The following is a 22622-nucleotide window of genomic DNA, read 5'->3' as shown; positions in this document are numbered from 1 at the left end:
CGTACAGTGTGCTTTGTGTTTTTTTAAATTTTATTGTTGGTAGATCATTTTGACTTGGTCATTTTAAAAGTAGCTCGCAAGCCCAAAAAGTGTGGGCACCCCTGATCTTTAGTCTCAACTGAAGAAACTGTCACCTGAAAGCACTTTTTGCATTAAATAAGATAGACAAACGGGCAGAAGAAAATGGTTAAGTGGAGTACAGTATCATGGCAACATGTAATGTAACGAAGCAGAAGCACAGGCACCAGCTCTGTAGGTGCTAGAACACCCCCCAATATTTTTGGGACTTCACGTGACTGCAGATGCACTACTACTATAGTGGTATATGGGGGGTGCTCTAGGTGCTGCTCATCAAGGGTGCTCCAGTCCACAGTCCAGTCTCTCCATGCTGCAGCCTGCAAGCTTTGGGGTGCCAGCAGTGTTAATGAACTGAATATGGCGACATCTTGGTGCCACGTGTCGACCCCATCTAAGGTTCAGGTATTACAAAAAATTGCATATGCTTTTCGCATGTCTAAATTTACTACTCTGAAACACCCTCCCCACAATCCCTGGGTCTGCCATCTTTCCCTTCCTCTCCACCATCTAGCATTTCTGTTTAATGGGAGGTCAAATAGGACAGCTCCAGGGGATCTCAATGTGCGGGAAGTCCTTCCCTTCTTCCCCCACACCCCCAGTCTCAAGGCCCCCGCCTCACCTTTTAAAATTTAAGGGCATCTCTAGCATGACAGTAGTTCTCAAATTCTGCCCAGACCTCCTCAGCGTTCTTCCATCGCAGCCCACTGAACCAGATAAAGGAACTTGTGTCATAGAGGAGGTGGACCACGATGGAAAAAGAAAACAAAAAACCACTGAGGAGGCCTGGGCAGTGCTTGAAAACTACTGCTGCACTGAGGATGCCCTTAAATTTTAAAAGATAAGGTGGGGTGCCTTTGGACCCTGGGGGGGAAGGGAAAGACTTCCCACCCACAGGAACCCCCATGATCTGTTATGCTCGACCTCCCTCACAAGGCTTGCGTCAATCACGTAAAATTTTTTTAACGCAAGTTAGACAATCAACATGTTAATTGAACAGCCCTTTTTTTAAAAAAAAAAACCTGTTATTTAGTAGACTCTTACTTCTACCTTCTTCCCGTTTCCTCTCATTTTCTTTTAAATAAATTTAAAAAAAATTAAGATAGAGGAGGTCTCCAAGGGGAAGTTTCAAAATAGTTATAAAATTACATGCCCCTGTTGGACCTCTACCAGACCAACTCACTGAGCCAAAGTCTGTAAGCCAAGGTGTAGGACTATGGAGGGCAAAGGGCCTCTCCAAGTTCAATCAGGTAAAAGTCCAAAGATTGTCAAGTTATTAACCCTTTCAGGACCAAGGGACATATTTGTCCCATAACTTTAAAATCCTATAAATTTTGATTGGGATAGTCTACAGTTCTAAATTTGATATGTACGGATTCCATATGATATTGCCTTTATGTAAACAAACTGGTTCCGACATTCATTCATTAGCGTCGTTGCTAGATTGACGAGAAGATTCACTTGCCACACTGTCCATAAGCCAGAAGTGTGATTTTTTTAAATAAAAATAATGATATTTCACAAAAAAAATCAATTTTTTGGCATCTGCAAGCACTTTTTACCATAAAAATGTCGTCAAAACCACAAAAATTGGCCTACGATCCTTATGGTCCTGAAAGGGTTAAGGATCAAAAGGACTCAAGCAGTGAACTACAGCATGCACCATCTCCTGAAGTCAGAAAAATACAGGAGAGTTTCAGGCTCTATCACTCCTTATACTGGTGATGTCACTGAGAAGTTTAGCTTCTCTGCCTCCATTTGAAGGGAGGGTGGCATAACCTATTAAGAATGGTTTAACAAAATGAAAAGGAATATTTAAATTTTGTGTATTTGAGTTCAGCAGTCAGATTTCTTCTCAATAAGTCTGCCTCCTGAAAGCCAATAAGAGAAAGAACAGAACAGAATGCTGCAGCTACCAAGGGTGTTAATTTGGGCTCAGCCAAGATCTGCAGAATTATTTTTAGCGAAAGTACTATAAAGTTCCAAGAAGAGTCTGCTGCTTTACTGAAAATGAATGGTTAAAAGCAAGGTTAGTGTGGTCTTCAGGCAAGTATTTTTACAAATGCATCTATTGTCTAATTTGCTAGCATTTTATAAAATAAGTAAAAGGTTCTGAAAAGTTAGTTTTAAATCTTTCAATACTGAGCAAACAACAGAAGAAAAATCCAAAGAAGACTGCAGTACAAAAACAGCAAACATGAAACAAGAAAAAACTGCAGACAGTATGTACAAAATGCAGGCTGTGTTTATTATATCAAATATTAAATGCGGTCAATAATACCACCTTTTTACAAACCAAGGGACTCAACACGGTCCGTGTTTCGGTAAACACGCCTTCCTCAAGAGTCCATGGTTAATAAGGTTTTAAGACAAGTCACAATTAAAATTGATGAACAAAAGCCTATGCAATCAATGAACGCAAGACGACGGTTCCAACGCAAAATGGATACTGGAGCAAAACAGTATCCATTTTGCGTCAGAACCGTTGGCTTGCATTCATTGATTGCATAGGCTTTTGTTCATCAATTTTAATTGCGGTTTGTCTTAAAACCTTATTAACCGTGGACCCCTGAGGAAGGCGTGTTTACCGAAACACAGACCGTGTCGGGTCCCTTGGTTTGTAAAAAGGTGGCATTATTGACCGCATTTAATATTTGATATAATAAACACAGCCTGCATTTTGTAAATCCTTCAATACTAACATAAAATAAAAACCACTTACAGAAACTCGGGTGTGTGTAAGAAACTCCGTCCTCCCAAGTCTAATGGGTATTTGAACATTAAGAAGAAGTACAGATGACCAACCAAATTCCCTATCAGTTCGTTGATAATTCTGTAAGTAAAAGCATGCTTGTTATTAAAAACATTGCACTTTATTTAATATCCACTATGATAGCAAATCAATTATAGGAATTCAATCCACTCAAATTAAAAAGTGCTCTTGTTTCAAGAAAACATTTTACACCTAAGTGGTTCTTCAAGAATACTAAATGTGAGGCTCCCTGGAGATGCTTGAAAAATCCATTCTGTGGTAGTCTATGTTGTCGGATCAGTTCTATAACCACCAGGATTAGTAAGAACTCATAAAACTAAAGTGGTTTCTGCGGGTGGGACTAATAAGAAAAACAGATGGCATGGAGTAGTGGTCTTCAATTTGGATCTTCACAGACTCCATCATTCTAGTTTTTTATTCTTTTAACAGTTAGTACATTACTTTTCACTGCCAAGCATTTCTACAAGTTATTTACTCGAGGGCCAGAATCCAGTCGGGGTTTCAGGATTTCCCCAATGAATATGCATTGAAAGCAGTGCATGCAAGTAGATCTCATGCATATTGATTGGGGAAATCCTGAAAACCCGACTGGATTCCGACCCTAGAGGACCAGAGTTGCCCACCCCTGTTTAATGGCATTTTTTGCCTTTTTATATTTTTGTTTGTAGGAAAGTGGTATTTCAGGTTAATAGACCATATTAACAGTCACCTCAGCCCAAACATTTTCATTTATATTCTTCATCAAATCCCCCCCCTTTCATTTACCATCCTCATGGAATCCTCATTTAGTGACCATGCTACTCATACGTCACTTGCAGAATAACATATTTTTCTATTTAATAAAATAAACCAGTTGACCAGTACAGCCACACATCAGGCTGTTTCTGCCTAATTTCCAAGCTGTTCCTTTGAGCCACATACCTGTATTGAGATCTGTGCAACTCAAAAGAACAGCCAAGCCCAGGATGGCAGGGGGAAGCAGCAATCCACCATGCAGCTTCTCCTCTTGCCATGCTGGAGGGAGGGAGGGAAGGAGGTAGGTGCCTAGAACAGCCAGGCCCAGGACGGCAGGGGGAAGCAGCAGTCCACCATGCAGCTTCTCCTCTTGCCATGCTGAAGGGAGGGAGGGAAGGAGGTGGGTGCCTTGAAAATAAAATGGTTGGAGTTGGCAGTGGGTGGCTGACGAGGGTACATTCAATTATATATACCCAAAGCTATGGCATTTCATTCTGTTAGACTTACAGTAGTTAGTATGCTAAGGATGAATTAAAATAAAGCTTATAGCCTGTGTTTTTTCTTCTTTTAATAACATTTCTAAGTAGAGTATCAGTAGCGATAGAGAGTACAAAGTTGAGCTCTGCCATACATACAATGGTCTGTTCACTGGTAATTCAGTATTCCTCTTGACCAGTGTATCGCAAACTGTGTGCCTCCTGAGATTTCTGGTGTGCCGCAACACACTGGCGAGGAGGAGAGTCACCTACGCTAGCTGCCTGCCTACAGGACATGCCTCTCGCGGTGAGAGGCATGTCCTGTAGGAAGTCAGCCGGTGTGGGCGACTCCTCCTCTCCCCACACCTCCCAGATTCCTCCACTGGTGGGGTCGCGGCTAGACGGGCCTCTGCGCATGCGCGGACTTCGCGTAGACTTCCGGGTGCCTTTCGGCTGGGGCAATGAATTTAATGTGCTGCCGGCTGGAAAATTTGCAACACACTGCTCTTGACAAAGCAGAAGGATCAACCGAACAGGAATATTGGATCTGAACTCCCGCCTCACAACAGTTGAGATCACTTTCTATGGAGCAATGGGGAAAAAACAACGCAACATGAAGAAATAGAAAGGGCGGGGATCTGAATTCATCTGCTGTGACTAAAAGAATGAACATTATCAGATATGATACATAATGCTTCTTTCCTTGTTATCAGCAGCAGATGAATCCAGACGAGTGGGATGTAGCAAAGCAATCCAAAATTAGGGCGAGACATAAATTGGCACACTGAAAGAAGAGAAACCAAGAACCATGGCCCACAATCCCTGAATGAAAGGACAGGCCAAGATTCACTGTCTTCCAGACACAAGATGAGCAACCGCAGGAATCCATTATGAAAGTGCGGACACTCGCTCCAGGCTAGAGTGGATTGCACAAACTGGGGGCGCATAGCCCCTAGTGTTAGAAGAAAAGGGACACAACAGGATGCATTAAGAGAGGACCAGCCAATGCAGCCAAATTGGAGAGGATATACTGGTGCAGGTGCACACGCACTCCCCTGAGAGATGCATACAAACGGAAGGGAAGGTGACCCGCACCACAGTCCGCACAAAAACAGATAAACTGGGAGGAATGCTCCAAACTGGAGGAGGTACTGTGCACACTCTATGGACCCCACACCAAGGAAGATACCCTAAACAGAGCGTGCCTGACCCCAGAGGAGCTCCTGGAGACAACTGGAGAGATGAGCGCATGAGAAAGGAGTACAAAGGAAAACAAAAACCCATATATACCTATTTTAAATATGAGTAAAAAAAACTGATTGTATCATTTTGACATATATTTGGTTGAGGCAAGTAATCAAATAATACTGCAAAATCTGTGCACGCAAACCAAAATTCCATCTTATGCACTCGATATATGAGAACTCTGGGTACAGACAATTTTTTTGTGTGCACAAAATACAGCTGTCATGAGCACAGATCTGTATAAATATATTTATAGTGCACCATCTTGTTTGCACCCATTTTTTGCATACTATTTGCTTACTGAATTGTTGTTTTGTTTATTTTTTCTAACAAAAATAATACAGCACTGAGCATTAGCACAGAGCCCTATTGCATGGCTTTCTGCATTGGCTCTCTTGTATTTAGGGGGAAAAAACTCCAAAGTATGCTTTTGTCAAAGTGGATAAAGAGGGAATCTAACAGAGGCTGACTAAGCTGGGTTATGTACTTAATGTGCATGTAATGCAGCAAAAACAGTTTAAAAAGGGATGTGCTACAGTGTTCCACACATAAAGACCTAAATGGTCCATCCAGTTTGCCCAACCTTACCCTCATTAAATTACTGATTTAATTTAAATTTTCCCTTTTCTGGGCCAGAACCCAAAGCTCTGCCCAGTACTGTGCTTAGGTTCCATCTTCTGAAGTCTCCGTCAAACCTCACTCCTGCCCATCTAAACCACCCAGTCATCAAAGCGTACCCTAGCCTATCCTCAACCAAATGACTAGGGGAAGTGGGATGATATGTGGCAACATGAGTCCTAATAATTATTTTTATTTAGGCATTTATATACCACTTATAGTCTAAGTGGTTTACATTCAGGTACTCAAGTATTTTTCCCTATCTGTCCTGGCAGGCTCACACTCTTATCTAATGTACCTGGGGCAATGGGGGATTAAGTGACTTGCCCGGGGTCACAAGGAGCAGTGTGGGATTTGAACCCACAACCTCAGGGTGTTGAGGCTGTGGCTCTAAGCACTGACCACATGGTCCAAAATATTAAATACAGTGGTACCTTGGATTACGAGCATAATTCGTTCCAGGAGCATGCTCGTAATCCAAAATGCTCATTTATCAAAGCGAGTTTCCCCCTAGGAAATAATGGAAACTCGCTTTGATACGTTCCCACCCCCATGAGAACCGGCATTGCTCCCCCCGAAGGCCCCCCCTGCAATCCGTCATCCCCCCCCCCCCGCCACTGCTTACTGTCATCGGCACCGGCACCAGCATGTCCTGTGCGTTGGTGCCGGTGCCCGAAGATCGGCCTCCTCTTCTTGCTGGGCCTTGAGCATCTGCACATGCTCAAGGCCTGCGAGTTCACGGAGAGAGTGCTGCACACGCTGCTGGAATCAGCAGGTTTGTAGTCGGGAGCACGGGAAGGGAAGAGGGGGGCAGTAAGGGAGCCATGTCTCTGTCTCGCAGCGGGCTTGCCGGCTCCGGCCAGACAAAGTTCATTTTTTAGTTCAAAGCCGACACTGCGTCTCCTCTCTCGATCCCCGCCAGAGTCGGAAGTCTTCTCTGACTCTGGTGAGGTTCGAAAGAGGAGCCGTGGCGGGGGCTTTGAACAAAAAAGTGAACTTTGTCTGGCCGGAGCCGGCAAGCCCGCTGCGAGACAGAGAGATGCGTGGTAAGCGCGCATGCGCATTCTGCCAGCCACGCAACTACAGATCAGGCAACACGGCATTAAGAGTGCGCATGCGCGCTTAGCATTTTATTATTATAGATTACATGCATATCTACTTATTTAAAAAAAGTTGAGCATCAATTTCTTAATTCACATTCTTAACCATCTTCTTCTTTTTCATTTTATCTTCCATTCTTCTTTCTTCAGATGAAACTTCCCTTTTACTCTGTTTTTTCATGTAGACATTGGTTCCTCTTGTGTCAAAAATTCTTTCAGTTTTGCAGGATCTTGAAAATACATGGATTTATTCCCAGTGGACACTCTCATTGTCGACGGATAGTACAAGCCATACATGTATTCAAGTTTCAAGTTCAAGTTTCAAGTTTATTAGGATTTTATATACCGCCTATCAAGGTTATCTAAGCGGTTTTATAATCAGGTACTCAAGCATTTTTCTTTTAATTGCTGCCTGAATGTGAGAAATTGTTTCCTTATATTTGCAGTGTATTTAGCAAAATCTGGAACCAACATCAATTCAGACCCTTTATAATTTAAGTTTTTATTTGCTTTTGCCACTTTTAAGATTTCTAAAGCTTGCTGGTACCTTAATACTTTAAAAATCAAGGGTCTAGGGCCTTCCTGGTTTACTGGTTTTCTTGTGGGGATTCTGTGTGCACGTTCTATTTCTAACGGCCACTTAGAATTTAGCTGTAACAGTTTAGGTAAAAGGTTCTCTAAAAACTGAATGGCATCTCCCCCTTCAAGATTTTCAGCTAAACCAAGCACTCTAATGTTCTTTCTCTTTCCCCGGTTTTCCAAATCTACCAGGTGATTTTTTAAGGCTGCTACATCTTTCCTTTCCTCTTCACACTTTTGTGTATTAGTTTCCAGCTGCTCGATTCTCTCTTCAATTACAGACATCCTTTGCCTGTCAGTCTGGATCTCTTGCTTTAGACTGAGCAGTTCATCCTTGACTTCTGAGAGTTTACTGGCATTGTCAGTTAACATTAGTTTGATTTTAAAGAGTTCCGCCATAATATCTGATTTATCAGTAAAATCTTCAGTTTCCAGCGGGATCGGCACACTCGACGGCGATACGGGAGTAAAGGTGACAATTTTGAGTGATTTGAAGGTGATTGCAGCAGCGGAGCAGTATTTCTGGGACCAGACATCAGAGTATTTTTGAGAAGGGTTACAGAAACTTCAATGTGCTTACTTAGTGTTGAACTTAAGAGTGAATACATTACTCCTGGTATAATTCTGTGCAAAAAAAATTCAAAATTCTGTGCATAAAATTAACAAATTCTGCAAAATTCTGTAAGTTTGTCTCTTATCAGCAGGCCATCTAGGAGAGTCACTTTTACTGTATCTATGCTCTCATGGTGCCAGTCAAAAGCTTATCCCCTGCTTAAACTGGGGAGCTAGCTAGAAGGGGCAAGAGGAGAATACCCATGTCTTTGAGAAAAGTAGGATCTCCTCTGGCAGCCAAGAATCTCCAAGATGTGAAGGCCACAGAAGGCGTGGGCTGGGGGGAGAGAGATTTCATGGTATCGCTTCTCTTCTTGAAGAGGTCAGCGACCTCTTCCACTTTGTCCCCAAAAAGGTTATCAGCTCAGTAAGGGAAGTCTGCCAGTTTCTCCTGAGCCACTGATTCTAGGCCAAACACATAGCCAGGCAAGTCCACTCCACACATGCCAATTCCCAAGGCGGAGGGACTCTGGACACTACTACATCAAAAGCATCACAGGCTAACCAGACTTGGTGCTTTCAATACCCCTTCTGGTTGGCTACCAGCTAAGTTCTGCAGCCTTCTCTGGAGATGAGTGTCTGCAAACTCCACTACACTGTATACCAAGTTCCACATAAAGATGTGCATGTACAGCTGGTAGGACTGTATGCGGAAGAGGAGACTAGGGTATTGGCACTGACTCCACAAAAGGGGAGCAATCCTCAGCACCAATGCTTCTTGGGAACCAGCAGAGCTGATGTACTGGAGCTCCTGGCACCACGCTTTAAGAGAGTCTGATATGTATTCCTTCACCTTCACTCAATGCGTGATATTGAGATCCTTCGGTGCCATCGTCAAATCCTGTTGTGTCCCGGGTATTAGGTCCGCTGATGCCTAGTTCAACAGGGCCACCTGTCAGTACCTGATGCCAAGGCAGATGAAGACCTCTTTGATGTTGGTTCACCTCCACCAGCCATGAGGACCGATGCCAATATTGATGGACCAGACTTATAAGAATCAAAAAGTTTCTCAAACTGGGCCTCACAATTCTTTTGAGTTCTTTTCTGCATTTTAGAACAGTTAGAGGCATTGTTTTCAGGTCCTAGACATAGCAAGTACCAACTGTAAGAGTCACAAAGATGACCTTGCCACATCAAGAACACTTCTTAAAACTACTGGGAGCTTTAAGGGACATCAGAGCAAAAATAGACGAGGCAAAATCAAACAGTTTTTTATAACCTCTTTTTTTTAAATGAAAAAATTAACCCCTTACCAGACTTTCAGGCCTAAGAAGGAAGATGAAGCAAACTTATGCAGACTGAAAAAAACCTGAACGGCTAAAGGGGATTATAAAATAATGAAAAATAATCAAAACAATAAGAAAAAGCCCATGAGGGAAGAAACTTGCACTGAGGAGAGCTGGCAAAAACACGAGTTCTCTTTGGCAGAGTAGATCAAAGACTGCTAGTCCGATGCAATCATGTAGGGAAGGCACCCACATATGCATGATTTGGCACTGCTAAAGGATTCAGTAATTTCTAGAATAGTGGTTAGCATCCGTGCAAGCCTCCATCAGATGATGTCACCCAAAATCTAAATTTTTTAGGTAGTGGTTTTAGATATTTCTTAGTTAAAACTTTTTGAAAAGAACACGAACGTCTGAAGAAATTGCACTCCTGCAGGCAAGTCCACATTTCATTCAAGTTTATTATATTTGATATACCACTTATTAAATCATAAACGGTTTCCAACCAAATTTTACAAAAACATAAAATTAGGGTAGACTTACAAGGATAATTAGACACTATTAATAGACATACTGGACACAAAAGAGAAAAACGATTAGAGGATACATCATTAAAATAAACTGAGAAGGGAAGGGACAAACTAAGAGGGTGGGAAAGGATGAAAAAGTAGAACGGAAGAGGAGAAGAGGAAAAAAAAGTCCTATCAATTAAGTTTGAGTGTAAATGTCAAGATCTAGGTATCAAAAGCATCTCTGAATAGGAAGGTTTTGAGACCTGATTTAAACTGAGACACAATGTTCTTGTCTGAGGTTAACAGTGAGAGAGTTCCACAATGTAGGTGCTACCACTGAAAAAATAGTATATGGCACCACCTGTAAAACTATTTGGCGCATGGAGGGAATAGAAAGGAGATACTGTTGGGTGGATCTAAGTGCTCTTGTTGCAGTATATGGTGTCTGAATAGGGACTAATTATTCCCATATAGAATTGTAATCAATGACAAATACTTACACACCACCAATAATGAAGTTGAATCCAAGAATGACCCAAGGTAGATAACAAGCCTAACAGAAAATGCAGAAAATGTTAAAATCTGATTATCCGGTTTATGTTATCAATGTATCTCACCCTTGTACCAAAATGTAAAGGTAAACAATTCTATTTTTTATAGGTATTCTCTGAAGACAATGATTCAGAAATCACACACATGGATTATATGACTATGGTTAGAACCAAAAAAGATTGAGACTTTTCTGGAAAAAAGATAACAACTTTTCACTATTCACACATGGTATTGGATAAAGTGTTAATCTTTAAGAATCAGAGGAAGATGACAGTACCTGAAGTGGTCTATCAGTGGAAAGGATGAATATGGAGGAGGATATAGGTGTTGGTTTACTTACAATAATTGATATGGTTAGCTAGTCCAAGTTAAAAAAAAAATCAGCCAGGCAGAATCAATGGATCAATCTGGTTCTGTTAAGATATATGGGACTAAAGCACACCATACCATAGAAAAACTGGGGCTCTGCTACCAATCAAAAGAGTTGCCGAGACTGCCCAGAAGTCATTTTGAGATTGTTCCAATCACCCCTACCCATGCCAGAACATGCCCATGCCCATTAGCAGAAACAATCCCCAATTTCAAAACTGCCACGGCAGTCCCTGAGGCTTCTGGAAGTCTTGTCAGCTATTTTGACTGAGGAACCAGTAGAGGCAAAAATAACTAGGGATCACTCCTGCCTGGGAGAGACCACTAGACATCAGGACATTTAGAGGTAGGCCCAGGAAGGGTCTTTTGGTGGTGATGGAGGGTGTGTTTGGCACAGAAGGGTTTGCTCTCTCTAACAGGGGGGTCAGGGATGATGGCCCAATGACATAGCAGGGGAGCAGGCCATGAAGCAGCCTGTTCAGAGTGCTGTCGCTGCATTAGGAGGCCTCAGAGGTATGTCAGGTCTCACCTTAGGGTGTCGGTCACTGAAATCGGTGAGTCATATTTTCTCGGACAACAAATCAATTTGAATTGATTCACCAAAGTGAATCAGTTTGAATCAGCAAATTGGGCAGCACTACAGGTTAGGTTTTCAGCATATCCGTAATACGTATTCATGAAAGATTTGCCTACAATAGAAGGAGAATGCAAGCACATCCGTCTCATTAAGCATATGCTGAAAACCTGAGGACTGGTAGTGGAATACCACTGCCCTAAGCTGAACCAGGTCAGCAGTTTTCAACCCAGTCCTCAGGAACCACATGGCCAGTTGAGGTTTTCAGGACATCTATAATGAATATGCACAAGAAATTTGCATGAATTGTCTTCTTAGAACACAAATTTCTCTCATACATATTCATTGTGGATATCCTGAAAACCTCACAGTCTGAATTGAAAAACACTGTTCCAGGCACTGGTTTAGACAAAGAGTCTAAAGAAAACCACGCTTATTGTAACAGGTGTTATCCAGGGAAAGCAGGCAGATCTTCTTACACGTGGGTGATGTCATATGCACAGTGCTAAAAAAATATTTTAAAGTGACAGTACACTTTAAGTCTTGAGACTGCCCGTACCTTGCATACACCGGTGCCTTCCCACCCGTCGTTGGCTCCTGGGACCATCAGTTCAGTGAAAAAGCTAAGAAGCCAACTAGGGAAGATGGGAGTTGTAAAATATCTGCCTCCTGTCCCTGGATAACAACTGTTACAGGTAAATAACTGTGCTTTATCCCAGGATAAACAGGCAATATATTCTCACATGTGGGTCTCCCTAACTGAAATTAAAATACAGGAGGAGGGAAGTTGGCTTCACATACAGAATAATTTTTGCAAAACTGCTTGGCTGAATTGACTATCTCATCTGGAATGATTCTCTAAGCAACAGTGGGATATGAAAGTAAGAACTGAGGCCCAAGTGGCTGCTTTACAGATGTCCTCAATGGGAGTGTAATAGAAATGAACTACAAAAGTTGCTATTACCCTAACTTTATGTGCTGCGACATGACCTTCTAGTGTCAGCCCAGCCAGAGCATAACAGAAAGAAATACAGTCAGCAAGCCAGGTAGAAATGGTTATTTTGGTGACAGGAACTCCCAAGTATGTTAGGATCAACAAACAAGAACAGCCGAATGGATTTTCTGTGAGGTTTTCTGCGATCCAAGTAATAAGCAAGAGTACATCTACAATGCAATGTGTAGAACGCAGTATTGGAAAGAAGACAAGAAGAACTATTGATTGGTTCAGATGAAAGTCCGAGATGATCTTCAGGAGGAACTTTGGATGAGTGCGAAGAACTACCCTATCATGGTAGAATCTTGTATAAGGTGGGTCTGACACAAGTGCTTGAAGTTCACTATGAGTTCATTCACTGGAAATCGAAAACAGACCTTCTTGGAGAATGGTTTGGAAGTGTGTTCTGTAAGAGAAGGGTATAACCCAGGGGTGGGCAAACTTTTTGACTCTTGAGCCACAATGGATTCTAAAATTTGACAGAGGGGCTGGACCAAGAGCAGGGGTGTGTGTGTGTGGGGGGGTGTCTTCAAAGAAAATGAAAGGGGAAAAAAGGTGGAGGAGAGGGGGCTCTTCTAAATCCCAGCCACAACCACCAAACTCGCACAGCTTTCACTAGCTTAGAACACTAGCAATTAAAAAAAAAGGAAAACCACAGGGAAGGTGAAGGAGCAACTGTGACGGCAAAGGATGCAGGGAACCGGGCAAACAGGCAGTTTTCCAGTACTCACGCAGACAAACAGCACCTCCATCTCGGCTCCGGCCTCCTCCTTCTCCATAGCTGCTATCACAGCGCCTAACAGGCGTAACCCAACCCAAAATTTCCCCTGAAAACCCAGAGAGCCACACTGCCAGATTTCCCATGTGATTGGAGCCGTCGCTGGAAATTGTAGTTCAAAGTGGTGGGGCTCAGAGTGCGCCACACGCCCTGCCCCCAGCGTTGCCCTCCTCCCTCTCGGTGGATCAGCCCAGCCACACGCTGTTTCCAGCACCGTTCCTTTCGGCAGTAGGTCCCCTTGTTCTCAGCATGAGGGGCCATTGGCATGCCAACCCACTGAAGCATGTCAGGTGTGAGCCGCTGTGGCTGGTGACCCTGTACCCGCTGTGTCGGCCTGACAAATTCAGCGGGCCAGATAAAAAAGTTAAATGGATATGGCCCATGGACCATAGTTTGCCCATGTCAGGTATAACCCCATCTTACAATCAGAAGAACCCTGCTTTCTTATGTAATAAGGGTCCACAAGTTATTTTCTTCTATATTGTAACATCATAAATGCTTAGCTTCATACGTGTCAAAAAATATACCAGTGTATAATTGTAAATAGTGCTCAGTCACCAACCAATTAGTGTCATAAAAATGCCAGCAATGGTTGTAAGAAAGGGACCATCATAGCACTTCAAAGTCCCTTTTGCCATCCCCTTGTTTGATCACATATTCTTACTTTAGAAAAAATATATCAAATAAGTAAAAAATACTTATCTGAGAACAGTGTAAACTTGCTGAGAGCAATATAAACTTGCTGGAGGCAGGACACCAATGATTATGCTGGACAAATTAAGTATATCTAAACCAAGTGCTGTGCCTTGTGTAACCCCGCATTCTTTAATCTACTGGCCTCCCTTCAACTCGAGTTTCGCTCAAGGTGTCATCAAGAAGGGGGCAACTAAAAAAACAAACAATAACAAAAAACAGATAAAACTTATGTTTAGACTTTTTGGCCGTGACATGCTTACAATACCTCTCTTGCAATGTAAAACAAACTAAACTTGTTCAAAAACCTAAGAAAATCAATCTCATATTGCTTTACTTACTTACTAACACGTTTTACCACCTCTACCTCAAAGAATAAAACAGCCCAGGAATAAATGGGTCACAGTAGGCTCAGGAAGACTGCGAGATGCAACACAGAAACATCCACCTTCACTAATATTACCTCTACAGAATTCCTTCGCTCCACTAGTGCACTGCAATACTCAAGAAAACATAAGGGAGGTGGGACTGGAACCAATGAAGGTAACTCAAGAGAACAGGCGCACCCTAAGCACAAATAAAAAAGCCAAAAACAGAAAACTATTACTGTTGGGGGATTCCATCATCAGAAGCATTAACCTTGAAACACAAGGCGAGGAGACCAAAAGAGTGAAATGTCTTCCAGGATCCTCAGCTACCAGGAGTTGCTGGCAAATACTGACTATAATTAAGGAAGAAACTAAGGATTTTAACACTGATGTTGTTATCCATCTGGGAACAAATGACCTGGCCAACAACTCCACACTTGCAGCACAGAAAGTTTTTCGGGAGCTTGGTAAGGGTTTGAAACCTTTTGTAAAGACTTTAGCTTTTTCTGAAATACTGCCTGCATATGGAAAGGGAGAGCAAAGAGTGAAAAACACAGAGGACTTTAATAGATGGCTCAAAGCCTGATGTCATCAAGAAGGCTTCAGGTACATAGGAGGATGGGGAAATACATGGAAGGACAAGAAGCAATATTGCAATGATGGGCATATTACTACAGCAGGAAAAAGAAACCTTGCAGAGAAATTTAGACAATATGTTTCAAGGTATTTAAACTAGAAGGTGGGGTGGTGTATGTATGAAGGACAATTATAGAGACCACCCCCGGCAAAAGAAAAGATCTGATAATAGTAAAGATTGCAACATAAACAATATCAGCAATTCATTTCTTAGCATTGCAATGGAAAGTGAAATGAAACAAAAATCTATATCAAAAAGGAGATTACCGCTGAAAAATAGCTGGAAAGTGATGACCACAAATGCTCGCAGTCTAAGCAACAAAGTTCATGATCTGCAAGCCCTGATGTTAGAGGCAGATCTAGATATTGTCGCTATCACAGAGACATGGTTCAGTGAATCACATGTATGGGATGCAAACATACCGGGATATAATCTTTATAGGAAGGACAGAGATGGTCAAAAAGGTGGGGGAGTAGCTCTCTATGTAAAGATCAATATCCAAGTGACCGAAATGCAAGGGACCTGGGGAAAGGAAGGAGCGATATGGATCGCTCTGAAAAGAGAAGATGGAACTTCTATCTACGTGGGTGTAGTCTACAGACCGCAGACTCAATCGCAGCAAATTGATAAGGATCCGATTGTGGATATCCAAAAGTTTGGAAGGAAAGAGGAGGTTCTGCAGTTGGGAGATTTCAACCTGCTAGATGCGGACTGGAATGTTCCGTCTGCGGAATTGGAAAGAAGTAGGGAGATTGTGGATGCCTTTCAAGAGGCTCTGCTCAGACAAATGGTGATGAAACCCATGAGGGAAAAAGCGATATTGGATCTGGTCCTCACAAATGGAGAGAGTATCTCTAATGTTCGAGTGGGTGCTCACCTGGGAATTAGCGATCATGAAACGGTTTGGTCTGATATAACGGCTAAAGTGGAGAGTGGCCGCATGACACTTAAAGTCCTAGATTTCAAACGTACGGACTTTAATGCAATGGGAGAGTACCTGAAGAAAGAGTTGTTAAAATGGGAAGACATAAGAGAAGTGAAAAGACAGTGGTCTAAGCTGAAAGGAGCGATAAAAATGGCTACGGACCTTTATGTGAGGAAAATAAATAAAAACAAAAGAAATAGGAAGCCGATATGGTTCTCCAAACTAGTGGCGGAGAAAATAAAGGCGAAAGAGTTGGCATTCGTGAAATATAAAAACCACCAAGAAGAGGAGCGCACAAAGGACTACAGGGTGAAACTGAAAGAAGCCAAGAGAGAGATATGTCTGGCAAAAGCACAGGCGGAAGAACAAATGGCTAAGGGAGACAAAATTTTTTCAGATATATTAGTGAAAGGAGGAAGATGAAAAATGGAATTGCTAAACTAAAAGATGCTGGGAACTGATATGTGGAGAGTGATGAGGAAAAAGCAAATGTGCTAAAGAAATACTTCTGTTCTGTGTTCATAGAAGAAAATCCTGGAGAAGGACCGAGATTGTCTGGCAAAGTTACACGAGAAAATTGAGTAGATTCTGCGCCATTCACGGAGGAGAGTGTTTATGAGCAACTTGAAAAACTGAAGGTGGACAAAGCGATGGGACCAGACGGGATCCATCCCAGGATTCTAAGGGAGCTCAGAGAGGTTCTGGCGAGTCCTATTAAAGACTTGTTCAACAAATCTCTGGAGACAGGAGTGGTTCCTGGGAATTGGAGGAGAGCGGATGTGGTCCCTATTCACGAAAGTGTTCACAGGGATGAAGCAGGAAACTACAGACTGGAGAGCCTCACTTCAGTTGTTGGAAAGATAATGGAAGTGTTACTGAATGAAAGTATAGTGTACTTCCTTGAATCTAATGGGTTACAGGATCCGAGGCAACATGGCTTTACAAAAGGTAAATCGTGCTAAACGAACCTGATTGAATTTTTTGATTGGGTGACCAGAGAGCTGGATCGAGGACATATGCTAGATGTAATTTACTTAGAATTCAGCAAAGCCTTTGATACGGTTCCTCATAGGAGGCTGTTGAACAAACCTGAAGGGCTGAAGTTAGGCCTCAAAGTGGTGAACTGGGTTAGAAACTGGCTGTCGGACAGGCACCAGAGGGTGGTGACTAATGGAAGTCGCTTGGAGGAAGGAAAGGTAGTAGTGGAATCCCTCAGGATTTGGTGCTGGGGCCGATGCAGGACGCAGGACAGAGGCTGCGAACTACAAGCCGGTGAGTCTCACATCAATAGTGAGCAAGCTAATGGAAACTCTAATCAAACGCCAATTGGATACGATCCTGAACGAGGAGAATCTATGAGATCCCCATCAACATGGATTTACAAAGGGGAGGTCCTGCCAATCCAACCTAATCAGCTTCTTTGATTGGGTGACAGGGAAGCTGAATGTTGGGGAGTCCCTGGACATCGTATACTTGGACTTCAGCAAAGCATTCGATAGCATACCACACCGCAGGTTGTTGAGCAAGATGAGTTCTATAGGATTGGGAGACACATTGACAGCATGGTGGGGACTGGTTGGAGGTAGGCTTCAAAGGGTGGTGGTGAACGGCACCCCCTCCAAAATGAAGGAGGTGATCAGTGGAGTGCCTAAGGGCTCAGTCTTGGGCCCGATCCTGTTCAACATCTTCATAAGGGACTTGGCTGAGGGGCTTCGAGGTAAAATAACACTATTCGCTGATGACGCCAAACTATGCAATGTAGTAGGCAAGAACACAACAGACAAAAGCACAGTGCCTGACAAAAACTCAATGCCTGACAATATGGTGAACGATCTACTCCTACTGGAGTGCTGGTCCAGGACATGGCAGCTAAGTTTCAATGCCAAAAAATGTAAAGTCATGCACCTTGGCAGCCAAAATCCATGCAAGACTTACACCCTTAATGGTGAGATCCTAGCGAGGACTGTAGCAGAACGAGACTTAGGGGTGATCATCAGTGAGGACATGAAGACTGCCAAGCAAGTGGAGAAAGCTTCATCTAAGGCTAGACAAATCATAGGTTGTATACGTAGGAGTTTCGTCAGCCGTAAGCCCGAAGTCATTATGCCATTGTATAGATCCATGGTGAAACCCCATCTGGAATACTGTGTACAATTCTGGAGGCCGCATTACCGCAAAGATGTGCTGAGACTTGAATTGGTCCATCGAATGGCCACCCGGATGGTCTCGGGACTCAAGGATCTCCCGTATGAGGAACGGCTGGATAAATTGCAGCTATACTCACTCGAGGAACGCAGAGAGAGGGGAGATATGATCGAGACGTTCAAATATCTCACAGGCTGTATCGAGGTGGAAGAAGATATCTTCTTTTTCAAAGGTCCCATGGCAACAAGACGGCCTCTGTGGAAAATCAGGGGCAGGAAACTACACGGTGACACCAGGAAATACTTCTTCACCGAAAGGGTGGTTGATCGCTGCAATAGTCTTCCACTACAGGTAATTGAGGCCAGCAGCGTGCCTGATTTTAAAACAAAATGGAATCGTTAGTGGGATCTCTTCACAGAGAAAGGTAGGGGAGGGTTATTGGTGTGGGCAGACTGGATGGGCCGTGGCCCTTATCTGCCGTCTGTTTCTATGTTTCTAATATGTTTGTGAGTGACATTGCTGAAGGATTAGAAGGAAAAGTGTGCCTTTTTGCGGATGATACCAAGATTTGTAACAGAGTAGACACCGAAGAGGGAATGGAAAATATGAAAAAAGGATCTGCAAAAAAGTTAGAGGAATGGTCTAATGCCTGGCAATTAAAATTCAATGCAAAGAAACGCAGAGTAATGCATTTGAGGATTAATAATTGGAAGGAACCATATTATGCTGGGAGGTGAGAAGCTGATATGCACGGACGGGGAGAGGGACCTTGGGGTGATAATGTCCGAAAATCTAAAGGCGAAAAAACAGTGTGACAAGGCGGTGGCTGCTGCCAGGAGGATGCTGGGCTGTATAAAGAGAGGCATAGCCAGTAGAAGGAAGAAGGTGTTGATGCCCCTGTACAGGTCATTGGTAAGGCCCCACTTGGAGTATTGTGTTCAGTTTTGGAGACCGTATCTGGCGAAGGACGTAGGAAGACTTGAAGCAGTCCAGAGGAGGGCGACAAAAATGATAGGAGGCTTGCGCCAGAAGACGTATGAGGAGAGACTGGAAGCCCTGAATATGTATACCCTAGAGGAAAGGAGGGACAGGGAAGATATGATTCAGACGTTCAAATACTTGAAAGGTATTAACGTAGAACAAAATCTTTTCAAGAGAAAGGAAAATGGTAAAACCAGAGGACATAATTTGAGGTTGAGGGGTGGTAGATTCAGGGGCAATGTTAGGAAATTCTACTTTACGGATAGGGTGGTGGATGCCTGGAATGCACTCCCGAGAGAGGTGGTGGAGAGGAAAACGGTGACCAAGTTCAAAGAAGCGTGGGATGAACACAGAGGATCTAGATTCAGAAAATAATATTAAATATTGAACTAAGGCCAGTACTGGGCAGACTTGCATGGTCTGTGTCTGTATATGGCTGTTTGGGGGAGGATGGGCTGGAGAGGGCTTCAATGGCTGGGAGGGTTTAGATGGGCTGGAGTAGGTTTTAATGGAGATTTCGGTAGTTGGAACCCAAGCACAGTACCGGGTAGAGCTTTGGATTCTTGCCCAGAAATAGCTAAGAAGAAAAAATTAAAAAAAATTAAATTGAATCAGGTTGGGCAGACTGGATGGACCATTCGGGTCTTTATGTGCCATCATCTACTATGTTACTATGATGTTCCTGAAATTTCACAAAACATCCATGTTTGACTTACCGTCATATATTGCGAACACATACTGATTGTGACACCTCGGGGGTAATTTATTTAATAGAATGTCCATGTCGTTTGTTTTACTTTGGACATACCACCAGGGCAAGTACACACACATATTATGGAACATCTAAGCAAAATTTGCTGAGCTGATGTGGAAGCACCCCTTGTTCAGCATTGGATGTCACACCATCACAATATATACTTAGATACTTAGTTTTACAAAATATCCATCTGCTGTGGGGAGGATATCTGTCAGTTCATTTATGGCAAAAGGAGCAAGAATGGATCTATAGATGAGAGACTGCAACATTGCAGGGGCTCAACATGGAGTTTGAGTGGTTTCTCCACCGACATCCACTTTCCCACATGTCTTTTACCAGTTGTATTTTCCCATCTGCACGCCACTCCTTCATTTGGCTTTTCAAAAGATGATGTCACCGTTTCACGTAGTAAATACAGGAGGAGCCAGATGAGCGGTGTCTTTGAACTGTTACCCTAAACGGGCAAGCAAGTAATATCCATTCATATGCCTTGAGTTGTCAGTCAAGATGTCATTTATTTTACCTGGGTAATTTGTTGTATTTAGAGAGACTGTCAGGGCCAAAAGATGACTGGCCTTATTCACAAGACGGTTCTCTGAAGCAGCATTTCTGCAAAATGCGTCAGGACCCCGAAGATTCACCTAAGTGTCACTTAATATATTTTAAATATCACCACAGCATATAAAAGCACATTGTTTTGCATTACTAGTGCAAGTGCAATGATTGAGCAATGAGATACTTTGAGTGGGTCAAACCTACATTCACGGTCTCAATGGTAAAGAGTTCTGAGCACACAATAAACACTGGTTGAATATCCAGAAGATAAGTAGTTATAAGTTTCTATTTTCTGGTGTTCATCACAAGTTATCTTTTAGAGGGGGAATCATGTCTATGCTGGAATCACCTGATGGCTGTTTGGTGATAAAGCTAACATCAGTCAAGGCATTGACTGGCACTGGCTTTTGATGCCAAATATGGTGCCTGCATGTTGGATGTAGTGGAGCTGCCTAGCCTTTAGTGACCATTTTTGATTTTTGGAGAAGTGCAGAAAACTGTCTACATGGTGATCAGGACCCAGACACTGAACACACCAATTAAGTGGATAAGTGACTGAAATGGCCCTGTTGCACCATGCACATTGCTTAAAGCCCCTAGTAAAGGCTTTAACATGGACGGAAAGACCGTTGACGTGAGATCGAAGAAATCATGGTCCAGGAAGGTCAAGTAACACCAAATCTGAAAAAAGCTTGATTCCATCAGTGTGAAAGAAGTCACAAAGTGGCCCAAAGGCCACTTGGGCCTTTGGTTCTTCGGAAAAAAAAAATTCCTCTAAGAAAAAGACTAAAAATAAGAGAGAAGGCAGAAAAATAGAAGTTTTAGGTGATCTGGAAGAACTCCAAATAACACAGCTTCTTAGCTCCATGGAAAACTAAGAACTGATAGTCCCATGAGCCAACGTCAGGCAGAAAAGTACCGGCACATGTGCGGTACAGGCAGTCTTGAGACTAAAAAATTTTTTTTAAGTGACAGTATACTTTAGCACTGCCTATACCGGGCTCCATGGATGATGTCACCCACATATGAGAATATAGTGCCTGCTGGTCCTGGGATAAAGACAGCTTTGAACTTTTTGCTAAGCCACAGAAACAAACATATCTAAATGGTCCTAATGGCCAAAATGAAAAGAAGGGAATCTCAGGATCCTGGCAACACGGAAACTCATGTAAAGACAGCAAAGATTTGGACCTAACTAAAAACTTCTGAAAACAATCCTGACATTCTGTGCTGAGTAAGACCAAGACTATGTTGCATGTGTGACTATAGTAAACTTCTTGTCTTTGGAAAATCCACAATTGCAGAAATGCATGGAACAAAATGTGTAAACTAGGAAGTATTCAGGCCCAATAGAATGAAAGATTACGTTCTTACCTTCAGTAATTTTCTTTCTGATAGCCCCTGGAGGATTCTATATGCAAGGTGTCCAATCCATAGCCGCGATCCAGTGTTTGCAGAAATCCAACACTTTTCTTACCATGTGCTCCTCCTACTGCTGAGAGAGAGACAGAGCCACCTACAGTTACATCAAAAAGCCAAGCCACCACACTGAACAAGGCAGCCACAAAAGAAGGAGGCATGGGGAAAACTCCCCAGAAACATAAGGTCTGTTCTTTTCTGCAAGACATAACAGAATTAATAAACAGGCAACACAAAGAACATTCATGAACAATGCAGAACTAACCTGCCGTGTGCAAAGAACACCCAATGGAAACCTACCATTGCTAACAATTGTACTCACATAAGATTCTCAGATAAGGCAGGAGCCGGAAGATCTTGAGCATGCACAGATGCCCAAGGTCCCGTCCGGTCCAACATACAGCAGATCAGAGGCAGTACAACCCATGGGTATATAGAGGTTAGCAGATCTTTGGTGGCGGTGGCTGCATCAACAGGTATATGGAAGTCAGTGACTCGGGGGTTTAGGGGCATGCATTGTGGATAGCGGCTGGAAGGGGTGCGTGCATCCCTGCACGAAGGATAGTGACACCAGATCAGTATACAGAGTCAGCAGCAGATGTCTTCAACGCTGAAAGGTAAAGCTCTTATTACTTGGAAATTTTGAGGCACCAACCAATATAGGCTTCTTTAATAAAGCTTGATGACAAAATGATATATACTTAAATACAGGGGTCTCTTTGCCATAATTTTTTTATTGTAAAATATTTAATATGAGCAGTAATGTTTTGATCCTGGCCCCTTCTGCTGCTGATATTGCAAAGCACTATGATAGGGATGCCTGCCATAGTAGAGGGTCATTTCCAGTTACCCCTTTACGAGCTCTGGGTGGACCTTTTGGTCTGGGTTTAAGTGGAGGTCAGGGATAGACTATACAGGCTGAAT

At 42.8% G+C, this 22622-nt stretch overlaps 1 protein-coding gene across 3 annotated transcripts in view; it reads right to left on the bottom strand.

The window, feature by feature from the left end:
* The window catches only part of DERL1 (derlin 1), a 52600-nt gene that overhangs the window by 4586 nt on the left and 25392 nt on the right, over positions 1 to 22622 (bottom strand). For all 3 annotated transcript variants that reach the window (XM_033933342.1, XM_033933344.1, XM_033933343.1), the window contains exons 6-7: positions 10452 to 10504; positions 2798 to 2908 (exon numbers count right to left, since the gene is read on the bottom strand). In XM_033933342.1, coding sequence (XP_033789233.1) covers positions 2798 to 2908; positions 10452 to 10504 — 164 coding nt within the window. The remainder of the gene's footprint in view (positions 1 to 2797; positions 2909 to 10451; positions 10505 to 22622) is intronic.

The sequence above is a fragment of the Geotrypetes seraphini genome, chromosome 2, assembly GCF_902459505.1.
Source record: "Geotrypetes seraphini chromosome 2, aGeoSer1.1, whole genome shotgun sequence".
NCBI classification, from domain to species: Eukaryota; Metazoa; Chordata; class Amphibia; order Gymnophiona; family Dermophiidae; genus Geotrypetes; species Geotrypetes seraphini.
This window is presented reverse-complemented; position numbering and strand designations above follow the sequence as displayed.